The following is a 17,595-nucleotide window of genomic DNA, read 5'->3' as shown; positions in this document are numbered from 1 at the left end:
ATGCCGAAACTATCTGTTCTGCGGGGCCTTCTGCCATTCCAGACAGAGCGGGCATGCGGAGCAGGGAAGGCCTCGCAGGGCAGGTGCGCTTGCGGAGCGAGCAGCTTTGAATCTGGGGCCAGGCCCCCAAGTGGCATGAGCAAAACCCAGTTGTGCGGCCAGCCCTTCAGGCCACCTGTCCGCGTGGATGCTGCGGTGGCCGAGGAAGTGCTGACACCTTGTCCCGTGTCCTTTTGGCCAGGATGACATCATAGACGACGTGGATAGCTTCCTCGCTGCCGCCGAGACGCTGAAAGAGAGAGGTGCCTACAAGATCTTCGTCATGGCCACCCACGGCCTCCTTTCCTCAGACGCCCCCAGGTTGATAGAGGAGTCCGCAATCGACGAGGTAAGCGAGCAGGCGCCCGCCTTGAAGGATGGCTGCTGGCTTGTGCGAAGGGACGCTCGTGCCCTGGGAAGGAGAAGCCTCCGATGTCAAAAGGTTTCCTTCAGTGGGAATGTGCCCAGAACGTCTCTCGCTGCTGCTGCTGAGACATTCGGCAGGCTAGAAGCGTCTTTCGGCTCGAGGGAAAACCCAAACTTTTCCGTACGAGCATATGGTGTCCTTGTGTGGGACCGTGGAGCAGCCGTGGCTCTTCCTGCTGCTCTTCATGTATTGCTGCTGCAATACATGTACCACCTTTTGGAAAGGTGGTACAGAAATGCCTGCAGCAGATATCACGACCCATGGCCTGTCCGTTGCGCTTGGCTTTTTTGCCTTGTGCTTCGATTCCTTTATGCGTCACTTTTTAAAGGAAAAGCAAAGCAGGATGCAAATCTGAAGCATTTAGAAAGTGCCAGCAGCATTCGAGTATCTTAAAAGCAGCAATAACATAATGGAAAATAGAAATGGAGCAGCACAGCAAAGCCAGGGATCTCCCACAGAATCTGGATGGTTGGCGGTTGACGGTTCTTGTGAGAACTCCTCCTCGCACCAGTGCAAAGCAGAGCGAGGCTTAGCCACAAACCCACCCTGTTCCTCATTTCTCTCGCAGTGCCTCGTTAGGACGAGTGGAGCAATCTAAACAGAAGGCTAGGGCATGCTTTTAAGAAAGCCCTGCGGCAGGACTGCGGTTCGTCTCCTTATCTCTTGGCTTTTTCCTTCCAGGTTGTGGTCACCAACACAATTCCTCATGAGATCCAGAAGCTGCAGTGCCCCAAAATTAAGACTGTCGACATCAGCATGATCCTTTCAGAAGCCATTCGCAGAATCCACAACGGGGAGTCCATGTCGTACCTTTTCAGAAACATAGGACTGGATGACTGATAACTTTTTGGAGGCTTAAAGAAGGAAATATTTTCAGGGGCCAAACTGGACATGTACAAAAACTGAACTGTGAAACATTGTGGCTTGAACTTTGTATTTCAATGGAGCCTGTTTCGTTTAGTTGCTTTCTCCCCTCCGCACTGTTTTGTTCAGTAGATGAAAGTTTCAGAGCTATTTTCTTTGTAGCGTTCAAGAAGAACAGACTTTATCAAAAAAGAAAAGCCAAGAAAAGATAAGGTGTTTTTTTTTTTTTAAGAAATCCTTGTTGCTGTTAGATTAGCTGCACCGTTTCTTAAGGCGCTTCCTTGCTTTGGGGTATTCCTCTTCCCAAGTCTGGTTTCGGTGATCCGGGATTGTGCAAGAGCCTTCGGGTTTTCTCCCCCATTGAGGGCTGGGTGACCAGAGAGCACTTGTGTGATCTTCCAAGGTGTGTTGTATCCCTGGGGCAACAGTGTGGCATCATTCCCCCGGACCATCACGGAGGCTGTTCCCAGATCTCACGTGCCTCCACGCAGAAATGTGAGCCCAGCCCCCTGTAGAACTCAGAGATCAGGAGAGAGGGCGAGAACCACCTGTCTGTGGTCTCTCCCCGCACTCTTGTGCAACTCCTGTTCCGTTGGATTTGTGCAAAAGAAGGCCCTAGAAGACGGTGCCCCAAGCATACAACGTACTTGCACGTGCCGGAGGCCATGGCGCCTCCACCTAACTTGCCTTCCCCTGAAAAATCAGCTAGTTCACGAGTGCTTCAAAGGCTCACTAATATAAAAAGCAGCTACTGTAGAGAGTTTTCATTGGACAAGCCAAACCCCCCTTCCCCCAGAGGTCGCACTGTTGTACGCAGTTCAGTAACATTTTTGTAGAAGTGCTTTTATAGGAAAAGCATATGGAATATGCACTGGTATTTATTTTCTGCAACAAGAAGAATAAAAGGTTTTGTTCTTGTGTGAGCTTCTTAGGAAATGTTTGTTCAGCGGTTGTGCTGTTTTTGTTAGCTGAACAATACCCCTGTGGGAAATGTGCATATGTGTGCCCTTTTCTGTTTTAATGACCCGGAATAATTTGGTGTCAGCAAACTGCTCGTGTCTAACTCAGGAGCGTTTTTGAAAAGGTCCAAAAGGACTGTTTCTGGCACAGATTCCCGGCTCGTAGCGGGTGATTTTGAAGCGATTTGCAGTCGCCCCAAGATTTCTGAATCCTGGCTATCTAGCAGGAACAAAGCCTTCTCTCCTCCTTCCTTCCTTTTTTCAAAATTACGTGGCAGAAGCATGGAGGGAAATCATCAGTGAAGGACTCCATACTAGAACGGACAATGAATTCCCAGACTGGGCATGTCCTTCGCAGCTTCCCATCCCCTAATCTTACACCTCTTCCCACCACATACTCACATCTGGCTCCTGCTGGCACATCTCAAGATCCAAGCTGAGATGAAACAAAATGAAACAGCCGTGCCGAAAGTTGTCGGACCCCGAATTAAATGTAACAGGTCGTTTGGTTCTGAGCTCACCGCTGAACCACATGTATGGATTGGGGTCTGCTTTCCAGGGTCTTTCCCAGCCCTAGTTGAAGGCACCCAAGACTGAACTCTTTCCGTGCTGAACTTCGGACAAATGAGAATTGGAGAAGTAAACAGGTTGCCTCCACTTGTCCCTTGCCTCCCCCAGCTTGGTGCTTTTCTTGCTGGGTGCTTGTCCATGCTTTGCTTTGCAACAGGTAGGGCACCTGTGGCCCCCAGGAGGTGTGTCCTATGGGTTACGCATCCCTGTTGTAAGAGGCAGTGCTTTCTTGCCTCCTCCTGGAATCTCAGATCTTTTCCTGGTTAAGTCGTGCTTTCCCCCGCTTTGCTCATGCGTATTTTTTCACTAGAAAGCTGAAATCACCTTTTGGGAGCCGCTCACCCTGGAGCAGCTGAGATGGGAGAACAGACACCTGAGGTTGCTGGACTGAAACCTGAGCTCTCTGGTCCTGAGCAGTACTTGCATCTCTGTCAGAGCGGGACTGAGAATGTCTTGAGGGGTTATGCTTTAACGGGAGTAGCTCATTAAGTGATTTCACTCACTAACAGGAAGGCTAACTCATTAAAGAAGGGCGCTGGTGTGTGTAAAGGAGGTGGGGAAGCGAGCCTGCAAGGGGAAGCGAAAGTACAGAAGTGATACGGCACGTTCAGTTCAACGGGGATCTTTTTAGATTCGTTAAAATCAGGCCTAGCTCTCGTGTTGCATGTGGGGGGATGTGGAAAAGGAGTCCACTTACAAAATTGTCAGAAGGGCAGCTTGCCCTAAGCTGGCAAACGGGAAAATACCTGCTCACAGAAGGTCATCCTTTGATTTGTGAGCCGGATCCTCAGCGTCCCAGCTCAGAGCTGTAGCTTTCCTCTAGTGCCACTGCTCCGCCCCCCTGGTGGCTTCCAGGTGCGTTGGCCTACAAGGCCCATCATCTCTTGCCAGCATGCCCACTGACCAGGCTGGCTGGGAATGAGGGATGTGGCCTCCAGGTGTTTCAGGCTCCAGCGAGGGTGGCTAAGGCTGCATATTTCCTGCATTTGGCTTCAGTAGGAGCACAGCTGTGTTCGGCTCTCCTTTTCAGCCCCACTGATGTTTGGACCCTGCTTTTGGCTAAAGGTTGCAGCTGCATTCGCAGGACTGTCCAAAGAGTTTTCCCAGATGGCACCAACTTGAAGGGCGTGGAAGAAAAAAGCATTGGTCTAGGTGGGAAAGTCAAGCGCAAGTATTTTGAATAGCTGCCTAGAACATTCAAAGCTGGACAGAAGGAAGCCGAGCTACTTCCCAGCAAGATGCGTTCAACAATGTTTCACGTCTTGCCAACTCGCGCTGGCCGCTCTCGTTTCTGGTTCCCATAACATGGATTAACCCTAGGTTAGCTCGAGTCATTAAGCTGCTAAGAGGGTAGCCCCAGAAGGAAAGTCAAGGTCGAATCAGAGACGTTCCAACTCTGGGTAGGTTAATGATCGATGCCTTGACAGTCGCGGGTGGATAAGGACTGCTGGCTCTTTGGCTACGTGGAACTCTGCAACTTGGGCCTGAGGAGCACGTCCATGGAAGGCGATCCCAACCCTGCGGCATCCCCTCCTTCCCCGCAGTTCAGCGTTTCCGATGTGATTGTTGTCGTGGTGTATTTTGCCTTGAATCTGGCGGTGGGAGTATGGGTAAGGCGGCTTCGTAACTGCCGTAACCGTTCTGGGGCCGGGGCCTGGTGGGGGGTGTTGGCTTTTTCTCTATCGGCACATTTTATAGGATCCAGGATGCTGAAGATACGAGTGTGCTCACTCCATGAAAAACAATTTTTATTCTGGTGCTGTGGAGGCGAACACAGAGAATGCAAAAACATAGCAATGAGTTTTCCTTTTGACAGGTTCATTTCTTGTGTTTTAACTTATTTGTAAGTTTTAATTTTTTGATTGTTTTTATCTGCTTGTCAGTTGCCTCAGAGATCATCCTTTTGGGCAGAAAGCTGGGATACAAATAAAAATACGCACAGCATGGATGAGGGGTGAAATATATCTGCCTTTACTCGGTGCATAATTTCACAAAGCTCTGTTCTGTCTCCTCAGTCTTCATGCAGAGCAAACAGAAACACATTAACTGGCTATTTCCTGGCTGGGAAAAACGTTCCTTGGTGGCCGGTGAGTGAATGCAGCTTCTCTTGTTCCATGTATAACTGAAATAAAACAACGAGCTCAACATGCAAATCGCCTTGAAAAACTTTGTGCAGGGCTGACAAATGACATTGCCTGTTTCCGGCGTGCAGGTCGGGGCGTCCCTCTTTGCCAGCAGCGAAGGATCGGGCCTGTTCATCGGCCTGGCGGGCACCGGTGCGGCCGGCGGCATTGCGGTGGCTGGCTTCGAGTGGAACGTAAGGGCTTTGCAGGGACTCTCCCGCACCTGTTTGCGCAGTGGCCGGTGTGTCTGCGTCTCACGCGTCTGCCCCACCTTGCCCCCGTGGGACCCTGCCTGGCCCTGGACCGCCTCAGCCCACATTTTGCCTTTTTATCAAGCTCACGGCATTTGTTTACCTGTTATCATAAATATTTCATGTTTATGCTGCCCACTAGCCAAAGTTCTCTGGGTGGTTAACAGAAGTGCTTTTGTACAAAGTAAGGTACTTTGCTACGATTGCCTGAAAGGAGATAAACAGCAGGAGATAAACGGGGATTGTCCATACATGAGTTTGTGGGAAAAGCTGAAGGCAGATCTTCCTGCATCCTTCCTGCCCCCGTGCCATGCACCGTTTCTGCATCCAGGGGACGGGAAAAAGGTGGCGTCTCATGGCAAGCACATCCTTTAGCTCTTCATCTATGGGCTTTTGTGGCCAAGGAAGAGTTGAAGGTGGTGAGGACGGAATACCAGCAGCAGGAGGAGAACTGCTAATGATGGTTTCTGAGCTGCTTGGCGCGCCCCTTTGGTCTGACATGGACGCCCTGCTGTTTCCTTTTATGTACCGGCTTTATTACGAGCTGAGAGATCCTCAGAAGCCGTTGAAATGGGCTTGTGCACCTGGGCGCAAGCCAGAAGCACCGATCCCTTCGTGCCGGTAGACGCAGTGGCGTGCAGGACCGGCCCCTCCATGCGTGGGTGTCTCTCTGTCTTCTTGCTGCCTTTCAGGCTACCTATGTGCTGCTAGCCTTGGCGTGGGTGTTTGTTCCTGTCTACACCTCTTCGGGGGTAAGTAGAAACTGGGCCGGACTCACCGCCCGACTGTCCTTGGCTACGTTGTGCTCGGTTCTTCCCGTGGCCCCGTTTGCCTGTTTGCTCACCTGGCCAAGGTGATTCTCCGGCTTCGGCCCCAGTAGAGGCACCTTGCTGAGATGCTTGCGGTCCATGAGGACCCTACTCGGGACTCGGCGGTTCACCAAGCGCAAGTCTCAGGGAAATTCCTAGTCCAGCTCGCTGCACTGACCCACCCTGTTCATTTGTGGCCCATCAAAAGTAGAAAAGGGTGGAGAAGTCCGTTTCCCGGCTCACAAGGGTGCCTTCTCCTTATCCAGTTTAAAATGATTTGCAGGCAGCCTTGAAGGATCAAATCCACACATGTCAAAGACGCTCTTTCCTCACCGCAGGCAGCCAGTTTTGCAAGCCTGTTTTCAAGACACTTGCTGTGTGCGGAGTGGATCCAGCCACCAGCGCTTCCTTTCTCACCTCCCAATCCCACCGTGGTTCATCCAGAGTTACTCCAGCACTGGAACGTGACCGTCTCTCCCTCTTACTTTCTCAGATTGTTACTATGCCTGAATATCTCCAGAAAAGGTTTGGCGGGGAGAGGATCCGGATGTACCTCGCGTCCTTGTCGCTTCTGCTCTCCATCTTCACCAAGATATCTGTAAGTCGAGCAGCTGCGCAGCGGAATAGTGGCTCTCAGAAATGGTTGTGGAGCTTGGGTTCGGACAACACGAACCCACGGCAAGGGTTCAGCATGGTTGCGGCTGAACCCTCGGGTGTTGCCAACAGGTGGGTTATCATGTCGTCTGAACCCAGCTGGGCTAATAACCCATGGCGTGTTAAATGTAACAAAACACGGTTTGATCTTGGGCTATGAACCCAGTGCTCACCCTGTTGCCTCATTGGGTTCAGACAGCACAATAAACCGTGATTAGCCGGAGGAGCTCTGCTGTGCGGACCAATATTCTGTCTCTGCAGAGGTCCCCTTCGAGGGCCTGTCGGACCGGATCCTCGGCGGTTGCAGAGGGTAATTCAGGCGCAGTGCAGCCACCTGTTCAGCAGGGGGCGCTGCAGGCCAAGCCTCGGCACTTGCAAATCTGTGTTTCTTTGGCTAAATATCGTTGCATCACCTGCAGCCAAATCTGCTTGGGTGGCAGATGCAGTAGAAGTAAATAAAACGACCAGCGACCGCTCATCTGAGGGGAGTTATTTACAAGGCTTTGTTTAAAAGCAGCAATATAATTTAGATTAATTTTAACGGGAGAGAGAATTACTGCCTTGGGAGCTCATTTGATCTGATTGGCGGCTTTCAGATATAAAAATAAAATCAATAAATTGCTCCAGCTGCTGTCTGCGTGACACTCACCCACACACTCCGGCACGCCTGCTTGTTCCTCAGAAAAGGCGCTGGGCCATGGGGATGCCCCGCGAGCAGAGGCATCCGCCCATGCGAGCGCCGCTCTGAGATGCTGTTCATGGAGACGAACTCGTGCTAGGAATGGTGAGCTCCTATGCAGCTCGAAATAAAAGGCGTACGAGATCAGGAGCCCCTCCCCAGGCCCACCCTGCAGGCTTGTTGTGGGGAAGTAGTGGCGGGTGCATCGTAGCGCACTCGGAGCGGTGGGGAGTGGTGGTCCGTGGCCGGGGGATTCTGCGTTTGGCAAGCACAGAGCTCAGCCGAAGATGCTGCAGAGAGGTTTGGAGGGAGCTGGCGTGCCTGATTAACGGATCGTGAACTGCCTGGGTGGCTGGGAAGCCCAGCGTGTAATGAGACGCTTCCTCAGAGGAAGGGTGTAACCTGCCTCAGCTCATGGTCAGTGGCGAGATCATGGGAGCACCCGCATGAAGGTCCGGGTCAGAAAGGAGACTCAAGGGCTGGCTTCTTGAACTGCAGTTGCCTCTGCCGCCTGCCCTTTCCCGGGGGGTGCAGCGCCCCCATATTTCCGTGAGCAGCCCCCCATGTTGCACCGGGAGCCCTACATCCACGCGAGTGACACACAGCCGCTGCTGCAGTATTGAAAAAGGGGGTTGCGTCCTCCTCTCCGTGCCCTGGTGCGAGACAGCATATTCCAGTCCCGCAGGGGTGCAGCAGGCGTGCCGCTCTGAGCCCGATGGGCCGATCGCTGCTCTCTGAGCCCACGCGCTTCAGCGCTGGCCAGCGCACAAATCTGCTTTTGCCATTTCGGACCGGAAGGAGGAAGCCTGGCCCGCGGAAGGTGCAGCTGAGCTGGCGCTGGTGGGTCGCTCACAGTCCCTCCCTGGGCTGGCGTTGCGGCGTCTGGCTTGGTGTGCAGGGGCATTTCTGAATAAGGCCGGGGTGGATGGCCGCATGCGCAGTCGCGGCTTAAACATAAAAGCGGGGAAGGGGCTAATGCAGGGAAAGGGCCGGTCGGACGGCTGGACTGCCGCTTGATGTGCCGAGATGTTCCTCCCGCACGCAAACGGTGACACTGGCAGGAATCGGCACGCGCCTGGCGAGAGACAGCGCCCGTGACGTCTCTCCCCCCCTTTCCATTTTTTCACTGTATGTCTGTCTGCGCCACCAGATTCTGGCCAGGGTGTCAGCCCCCGGTTTAAGCCTCTTCCCTCCTGGTGTTCTCCATACTGAATGGCAGCTCCCAGCAGGCCTCTGTGGCTCCCTTGGCCGGGGCATCCCGGGGCTGCAGGCCAGGACGTCTGGAAGGCACCCGTTTGGGGAAGGTTTCTGTATGATCAGACAACACGGGGGCAGCATAAACACAGAACTCCTCGCCTCCGTCCCATCCCAGCAAGTCCCGTCCAACTCGCGCCGCTCCCAGAACCTGCCCCAGGTCCTTCCCTCGCCCCAGCGGACGCCTCTCTTGGCTCCTCCAAAGGACGGCTCGCTTCCCGCCCTGCCCATCAGACTGGGCCTGCGTTAATTGCCCCGCCGCTGAGTCACTGGCTCGTCAGCATCGGGTTGGGCCCGGGAGTTGGGCCAAGCCTCGAACCCCGTTCGCAGCCGGCTTGGGCATTCTTGTCGACAGCAGATTGTCCCGATAAATCATCTGCAGCCGCGTGAAGCGAGGTGTGGCAGTTTATTTAGGTCTGGTATTTTGCTGTTGGTCAGCACCTTCTTTCACGGTCGGAGATAATCTGCTTTGGAACAGCTGCGTGAAGGGCTCAGCAGGAGCGGTGATGGGGATCTGGAAGCAAACAGGCACATGGGGCGGGTAGTCCATGCTGTAGCAATGCAAGAGCTGGGGACCCCGGTGCCTCGAGACCCTGCAGAGAGATGCAGGGTGTTTCCCCCATTTTATTAAGTTATCCCATTTGTATTTTGCCTTCCCACCCCCCTGCAAGAAACACAAATCTGTCTACTTGGCCCCCTTCCTCGCGACTTTATCCTTATAACAACTTAGGCTGGGGGGGGTGTTATTTATTGTATAATTTTAGTATTTATTTTATTCTGTATTTATGCGTTGTGAGCCGCCCCGAGGCTTTGTTGCGATGGGGCGGCGTAGACATGTTTTTAATAATAATAGTAATAGTAATAGTAATAGTAATAATAATAATAATAATAATAATAAGGGCAGTGCCTTTCTCCAGGCCCCCCGTGAGTTTCATGACCCAGTGGGGACTCAGGGCTGAATCTTAGCTGGCTCTTTTAATCCCGATGGGAGAAAATAATCAGGGGAGAACGTCAGTCCGCTCTGGGATTTGCAAACTTCCCTTCTTGGAGAAGGGTTGGAAGTGCCGACTGCGTGAGGTGCCGGTTCCCCTCCGGCGGGCACTGGTCAGTTCTGGGCACCGCTCTGCAAGAAAGATGCAGGCCGCTGGGAAGGGCGGTCCGGGAAGGTCTGGGCGCTGGAAGCTCTGCCCGTGGGGAGAGACGGAAGGAACCGGGCAGGTTCAGCCTCAAGAAGGGGAGCTCGGAGAGCAAGGGGAGAGAGGCTGCCCGGTTGCCCCGTTCTTCTGCGGGGCCCTGAGGCCAGGCGCACCGCGAGGCCACGGCCAGGCTCTGGGGAGGGGAAGAGGAGCATCGCACCCAGGGTGGATGAGAGGCATGTGTTGCGCATGGTTGCGTCAGAACCAACCGATAATCCCATGAGGAATGCGTGCCTGCCCAGCGCCCGGCGGCCTCTGAGGTGGCCAGGTGTGTGTTCTGGGAACAGAAACGGGGCCTCCTCGAGGGTGGGGGCAGCGTGCATGCAGGAAAGAGGCCACGCGGCTTCAAATGAAGCCACGCACATTTGAGGGGGGTCCCCAGCTTCTCCCCCCCGAAAGGTTGTGGGAAGCTTTCTGTGGCAGAGACCCCGCTGGACACGTCGGTCCCCGTGAGGGCTGCCTGGTGGCCGGGCAGCCCAGTTTGGCGCTGGTGGCCGGCGGCCCTCGTGCGCTGGCCATGAAGAGTGGGTGCCTGAAGTGTGGCAGAGAATTCTGTGAACTGGGCGTGCCTGCTGGCCAGTCAGTGTGCAGGTGCTACAGGCGAGGTGCCTCCATTACCACCCAGCCCCGTCGTCCAGAGGCTGGGTTCACACGAGCGACAAGCCAGGGGTTGCTCTTGAATCATGGGCTGTCGTGTTGTGCGAACTCAGCTGCTCTGACAACCCACGACCAACCCACCGTGGGAACCTATGCTTTGCTGCTGGGGTATGAGCTATGGTTTGTTCATGATGGCGCAACCGTGGTTTGCCGTAATTGCCTGGCAGCCTACGGTACAGTGACGACCGACACTCAGCACATGCTCCGACTCGCCGTGCGGTGTGACTCAGAAGTTACTCAGACCTGAAGGCGCAGCTCTCGCAATGCCCTCCAGCCCGATTTTAACAAGGCATCTTCAAAGAACAGGCGAAAAATGCCAGCCGTCATTCGCTAGGAACACGCATCGGGGAACGTACCGAGAGCATTGCCGGAGAACTGGGTCAGTGGGGGCATGCGAGATGGAACCGTGTGTGTTGCATAAATGCCCCAGGGGAGCGGCGGAGCAGTGAACCTCGCCGCCGCGTGGAAGGGCCCTCTGCGTGTGCGGCTGAGGCCTCGTGAGCCGAGAGCAGGGAGGCCGGCCGGCTGCCCCGTCGCTGCCGGGGAGGGCGTGGGGCGCCAGCTGCAGCCCCGGGACCTGCGAGGGGGCTGCAGCGGGCGGGCATCTGCTTGCCTCGCTCTGAAGGAGCTCAGGCAGCGCCTGGAACCTGCTGCCTTGGTGGCTGAGAGCCCCATGTTGGGTCTGGAGGGACCTGGTGAGCCCTCAAGGGGCCCGTGGCTGCCCCAGAGCCCCCGGCCGGCTGCTCCCACGGCCCCCCGAGGGCACGTGCAGGGGGGCCACCGGCCCCTCCTCTCCCTCGCATCCTCCCCAGGGGTTTTACATGTCCTTCTGCCGTGGCTGGGCTGCAACGGCCTCGGACCCATTGCGGGCTCGCGGTTCTCAAGGTGGCATCCCCGAGCGACAGGCCCAGACGCTGCCAGCGGTTTGCACACCGCACTGGCCGGAGGAGCGGCACACTTTTTAATAGGGAAGTGTTGTACAGATGTTGGAAGAACAGCCGACACCACACTGGCACGCTTGTAGGCAGAGCCAAGAGAAGGGCACCCCCACATTAGGCCAGATTTGGGCTGAATGCGCACGCTCCCCCGCACCCCCAGGCTGGCTCCCGGGCCGGTGTGTCGCGCTGGCTGAATCCGGCGCCCCGGGAGCGCATGCCTCTCCTGTGATCCCGCAGGTGGTCCCAGGGCCACGTGGCACGTGGGGAGGTTTCAGGACTCGCCGCTGAACCGCGGCCCTTGCAGCCACTGGGGAGGGGAGCGGGGCCGTGGGGTCGTGCCGAGGGGCCGGGCTGCTCCGTGGTGGGTGCTGCGCCGGGGCTGTGGCAGGACTGGGGGCCCGGGCAGCGGAGCGCAGCCAGAGCGTGCGCATCTTTCCTATAGCCCCTTTGACGTGCTTTGGAGACATTTTTCCCCCGTCCTTACGACATCCCTGTGGGGTGGGCGCGCCAGTGTTCGTGCTGCAGACAGAAGACTGAGGCCGTTGCGCGAGTCCATGGATCTGCAGGACAGACTGCGGATCGGGTTTCGATGGGAGTCCCCCTGAGGATGCGGGGTGGGTGTCAAGGATCCGGGGCGCTCAGGCGCCACATCTGGGATTGGATCCTGGAGCGCCGCTGACCGGCTCGGCCTCGGCCTCTGGAATTGACGTTTCCGAGGGGTCTGGCGCACCTGGCCCGGCTGAGCACCGCTGCTTTTCTGGTGCACGTCGAAGGGTGAATCGCAGTTCAAAGCACGCGTGGCCCAACGCCGGGAATACGCCGCACTCGGAGGTCGGTGGGGTCCCCCCCGGTGCTGCAAGCCTCCGGTGCACGTGCCAGCCCGAGCTCATGGCCTGCCCCTCGGCTGAGGGCAGCTGGGAAGGCAGAGGAGCCCTTCTGTAGCAGGAATGCATCTGGGTTTGGAGCCAAGCGAGCCGAAGAATAAAGCAAAAAGCCGACTTGGCAGTTCAGCCGAGGGGTGGGGCAGGTGCCGGAGGAACAAGACCCATTGAAGTCGAGCGGGTGAAAATGCCCAACGCGGCCCCACCTGCCGCCTCCCGTGTTGCCGCCTCCCTCGTTTTGCCCGCGGGGAGCCGGCGGCCTCTTAAGGAGCTTGCTGAGCCTGCAAAAACCCCGAAAACAGCCGCCTCCTGGGCCGTACCTCCTGGGAGGAGGCTAGGGCGGAGGAGCTCCCCCGGCGGCCCCGGCGCTTGAAGGAGCTGCTTGGAACGACCCCGCTGACAAGCCCCAGCTCTCCAGTTGCCCCGGTCGATTGACGGCATTAGCCCCGAGCCAGGAAGACTTGGGTCTGCATCCTCACCAGGGCACAAAGCTCGTGGGGCGGACCGGCCTCCCCCGGCCCTTTGCCCTCCGGATGGCTGGGCTGCAGCCCCCACAACCCCCTCTGGCTGTGGTGGAGGGGATTGTGGGAGTCGTAGGCTGCTGGGAGGGTCCCGGCGGGGAGGGCTGGCCAGGACAGGGCTTAGCTGCCCTGCACACGCTCCCCGTGCTTTGTGCGGTGGCCCCAGGCTGGAAGGTCCCTCTGAAGCGAGGTGGCGGCTTTCGCTGCCGAGGGAAAGCTGTGGAGAACGGTGTTTGTGGGAGACCTAGGCTTCGGAAAAGGCCTCACGGTCGTGCCTCCTGCCAGATGTGCGTGCCTGGCTGTCGCAGGGCACCTCTCTTGATCCGGAAACCAGTCACAGCTGGGAATGGGTCTGGCAGCATTTCACTGCTTAGCCTCGGCCTTCAGGAGGGATCTTGCGAACGGCCTTGGTGCCTCCCGGCAGCCTCTCTCTCATCTCCTGGGCGATCTTGCTTTCGGCCGGTTGAAATGCAGCGACGCTGCCACCGGCTTATGGCAACGACCTGGGTGCAAGCGGCTGGGCTTAGGCGTGCCACTTTTCCCCCTCTTGGCTTGCACTTTTTAAGAGCTGCTTCACAGGCAGAAATCCAACAGGTGATGCTTCCCTGGGCACAAGAGCAGGACAGGAGCACGTTGCCTGTGGATTTCTGCTGTGGCCCCAGCATCCGAACCGCCCCCACCCCGACCTCGAACTGTTGCAAGGCATGTGTAGCGGCGTCTTCATCTGTTGAAATTCTGGCTGTCTTTGGCCTCTGACTCTTAGACGAGCCCCTGGCCTAAGACCGAGTCGTTCCGATGGGAGAATAACACCAGAGCAATGTGGCCCGAAGCCAACGGCCCAGCTTGGCCAGCGCTGCCCGGATGCGGCGGGGAGACTGCAGGCCTCCAACCGCTGCCGGAGGGGCGGAAACGCGCAGGGATGCTTCGCCCGCCCTGCCAGCAGCGCCCTTCCCTGCTGATTTCTGCTGGAGCCCAGACTAGGCCCCGGCCGAACCCTTCCCCGGGCGCCCCCAGTCTGACCGCGGTGCCGCTTTCTTCTCTCCTGCAGACCGACCTGTACTCGGGGGCCCTGTGTGTGCAGGTCTGCCTTGGGTGGAACCTCTACCTCTCCACGGTCCTGATGCTGCTGGTCACAGGTGTATACACGATTGCAGGTGAGATGCAGCCCCCAGAGGGCTGATGCCCCAGCCAAGCAAGGCAGGAAGCCGCCCTTGCCCTGGAGAGCCAGCCTGGGGCGCTCCGGGATCCCTTCCAGCCGTCCCTCTGACCTGGAACCTGGTCTCTACTCTGGGGAAATCCTTGTCTTGCTTTGGTCCCTATTTCTAGGCCTTGCTTGCCCGTTTCTCGTGAAAACATTGCTAGGCCGAGTTGCCAGAGGGGCCATTCTTTGGAGTTCATCTCCCTCCTCTCTCTAAAACGTGAATTTCTTGTACTTGTATCCTGTCGCACACAGACATGGATTCAAGTGCACACCCACGAGTGACCCACTAAGGTACCACGGCTAACCCTGGCTGCTCCTTTGTAATCTGTCCTTGCAAAGGAGGTCTATTCTGAAATGATCGGTGCGTAACGCCGGTGGAACACGCTCCCAGAGAGCCCTTTTTAAATAAACCCTTTTTATTCTCCCAAAATTTTAATTGTTAATTTGTTTTAATTTGGGGTTTTATACCTAATATTGGATACAGTGCTTCTCTTGCTTCTATTTTTATTTTATTTTAATGATGTTGTTGTGAACCATCCCGAGACGTCTGTGATGGGACAGTTTTTAAGTTTTAAATAAAATAATAGCCCCGTGTAGTAGCGGGCACTGCCTTAGACCCAGCCCATGTGTGTCTTGCAGGGGGGCTGGCTGCTGTCATTTACACGGATGCTCTGCAGACCCTCATCATGGTGGTTGGAGCCGTCATCTTGACCGTAACCGGTAAGGGCGAAGAAAAGCGCCACCCTCCCCCTGCCCGAGAAGGGAGGCCTCAGTTGTCCCTGGATCGGCAACATGCGCAGCTCCCCGCGGAACGGGGGGGGGGGGTGGAAGTTCTGTTCCGGATGTTCTGGAAAGTGAGGGGGCCCAGAAGGGCAGGGCTGGCCTTCCTTCCCCTCCCCGCAGCCGCCCATCCAACCTCCGGAGCTATCGGGGGAACCGGCGCAAAGAGCTTTGCAGGTCCGTTCCTTCGCAGCTTGCGGCCAGTTCTTATGCAGTGAACACAAGCCTTGGATGAACCTCTCGGCTCAGGGGCAGTATATCCCCGTGGGACCGGCCCCTTGCTCTCGGCCTGGCCACATCCCGGAGGTGCTGGGCCATCTCGCTGGACCAACGGAAGCCGTCCTGAATCAAACCAGCGGGCCCCTTTTCCGGCCCGTTCCTTCCGAATCGACTTGCTATCGTTGGTCAGGAGGCCGGTTTCACAGTGAGCGTGTGCCACGCACGTGCTTGTGCACGGGGCGTCTGTGGGCGCCTCGCTCTCTGTCTCTCCCTCTCCACGTGTGCATTTGCGATCTCTCCAGATCACTCTCGTGTGTGTCTGTTTCGCCCTGCATGTCTTTCTGTTGACTCGAGGGACCCCAGTCTGAGCTGTCAAAACACCTCATATGTTTTCCTACTTCCACCTTGACCCTCCTCAAAACCTGCATTTCTGTGCCATTTCTGGCACAACCTCCGTTATCCATGCAGCCTAGTCTAACTCAGCCGTGCCGTATTCTCCCTCTGCCGAGCTCGGGCTGCTGCCTCCACTTCTTAGCTTGTGTTGCCTGATTTTTGCATTGCAATTCCCTTGGGGCAGGGACCTGCCCGACTCGAGGGACCCCAGTCTGAGCTGTCAAAACACCTCATATGTTTTCCTACTTCCACCTTGACCCTCCTCAAAACCTGCATTTCTGTGCCATTTCTGGCACAACCTCCGTTATCCATGCAGCCTAGTCTAACTCAGCCGTGCCGTATTCTCCCTCTGCCGAGCTCGGGCTGCTGCCTCCACTTCTTAGCTTGTGTTGCCTGATTTTTGCATTGCAATTCCCTTGGGGCAGGGACCTGCCCTCCCACTCCCTATATTTAAATGGCATGATGCTGTCCTTCCTTGAACTGGGGTTTTATAGAAGGTGATGCTGCGCTTTGCTTTGCTTTATCTTAAGTCCATCCTGAGGCTTTGAGTAAGAGAACGGCATAGAAAATCTCTAGATGAACGAATAAAATAGAGGACAAGAATGGTGGCAGGCGCAAGACAAGTTTCCACCCTTTATGGAACTCTGGTGGCTTTTATTTCAGTGTTTAAATTCAAAAAACTTTTTTTTTAAGTTGGAAGGCTGTACAGCACATTCTAGGAACCCGGTGCGCCGGAATGCGCATCTTGCCAAATCTTAAAGGAAGGGGTCCCGGGGGGGAGCAGCCCGTTCGCTCCTTTCCCCTCTCCTAGGCAGGGTTGGGGACTACATTTCCATCTGCCTTGTCTCCTCCTCTTCAGGAGCTCTCCTGCCCTGCCTTCCACAGGCTTTGGGAGATGCCTGGCTGGCGGCTGGCCTTGGCGATCATCCAGCTTTGCCCCCTCGGGGGCTTCTGGAAGCCAGCTCCCTCCCAGGGCGGTTGCGCCAGCTGCACGCAGACGCTTCCGAGCGCGCACACCTGGCCCAGAGTGCACCTTCCCTCCGCCCCGTCCTCCTCCCGATCCGCCTCTGCTTATACTGCCAAGTAAAGGGGCCGAAGCCGTGCATTTAATGGAAAGGGCCCCTCCCACAGAATATCCTGCAGGGGCCACAGCGGGCCACAACCCCCCACCAGCCCTCCCCTTTCGCGACCGTCTTCCAATCACGCGCCTTCCCAAGAGCGTGGGCTTCATCCTGCCACATTTGTGGGTGCTGGCGCTGGTCTGAGATGTGGCCGCCTCGCCGGAGCGGGAAACCGTCGGCGGCCCGATGGGGCTGAATCACGACTCTGATGCGCCGACACAGCCAGGCTCTTGCTGGTCCTCGACCAAGGGCAGCGCCTGGAAGGCGCCGAAGGAAGGACGGGCCGAACCACTGCCTCGCCTCGCCTCGCCTCGCCCGCCCTCTCTCCGCAGGCCTCAGCCAGCCCGGGGCCCCCAGATGCTGTGGACTGCAGCTCCCACGCGTCCCAGCCGAGGGCCGTGCTGGCTGGGAGTGGTGGGCCTTGTAGTCCAGCACATCTGCAGGGCGCCAGGCTGGGGGAGGGTCTCTCAGCCACAGCTGCTTGGCCCCGCTCCCTCCGGCTGGGCCCCCCGCACGGTTCCGCCCCCGTGGTGACGATGCCGAGGCAGGCTCTGGCCTGCTCTGGGAGCCAGATGTGGTTGGACCACATCTGCCAGCGTTGTCCGGGGATGATGGGTTAGAATCCTAGAATGCGGGGGACTAACAGTGCTGGAAGCCACTCTTGGCCTGACCTGATCGGTGGCCGCTCCCCTGGCTCTCGGGGGGGGGGCCTTCCTCACCCGGCGCTGTGGACACGGCGGCCAGCCAGGTGCTGGTGGGACACCCCCGGGGGGGCGGGGGGACCCGGGTCCCCTTGCAGCTGCTCCTGCTGCTGGAGGAGAGGCAGCCCGTAAGACATGGCAGCCCTCGGCGGTCTCGTCTTCCGAGCCGCTTGTCGTCGGGGCTGCTTCCCGGTGCCCCTCGGATCCTGCAGGCGCCCCGGGCGCAGAGGTGGTCTCGTGGGCGCTGCTGCAGAGGAACCCAGCTCCTCGTCGTCCCGCACGGCCAGGGTTTGGCCGAGGAAACTGGCCGGCCGCAGGCTCCGCGAGGAGCGTCCCGACGTGACGTGCTCAGATTGGG

The 17,595-nt window shown here is 57.0% G+C and overlaps 1 protein-coding gene across 7 annotated transcripts in view; it reads left to right on the top strand.

Moving 5' to 3' along the window:
• Positions 1–17,595, top strand: part of LOC123024924 (phosphoribosyl pyrophosphate synthase-associated protein 2) — a 71,133-nt gene that overhangs the window by 14,401 nt on the left and 39,137 nt on the right. For 6 of the 7 annotated variants that reach the window (XM_044433159.1, XM_044433161.1, XM_044433158.1 and 3 more), the window contains 6 exons: positions 4,875–4,946; positions 5,072–5,176; positions 5,926–5,985; positions 6,536–6,640; positions 13,871–13,976; positions 14,663–14,743. In XM_044433159.1, coding sequence (XP_044289094.1) covers positions 4,875–4,946; positions 5,072–5,176; positions 5,926–5,985; positions 6,536–6,640; positions 13,871–13,976; positions 14,663–14,743 — 529 coding nt within the window. Of the gene's footprint in view, positions 1–241; positions 389–1,147; positions 2,249–4,874; positions 4,947–5,071; positions 5,177–5,925; positions 5,986–6,535; positions 6,641–13,870; positions 13,977–14,662; positions 14,744–17,595 lie in introns of those variants that run through there. The other variant, XM_044433165.1, reaches the window with a different exon arrangement.

Source organism: Varanus komodoensis, unplaced genomic scaffold (assembly GCF_004798865.1).
Source record: "Varanus komodoensis strain SLA01 unplaced genomic scaffold, ASM479886v1 scaffold26, whole genome shotgun sequence".
NCBI lineage: Eukaryota > Metazoa > Chordata > Lepidosauria > Squamata > Varanidae > Varanus > Varanus komodoensis.
Note: the sequence above shows the minus strand (reverse complement) of the source record. Positions and strands in the feature narration are given on the sequence as shown.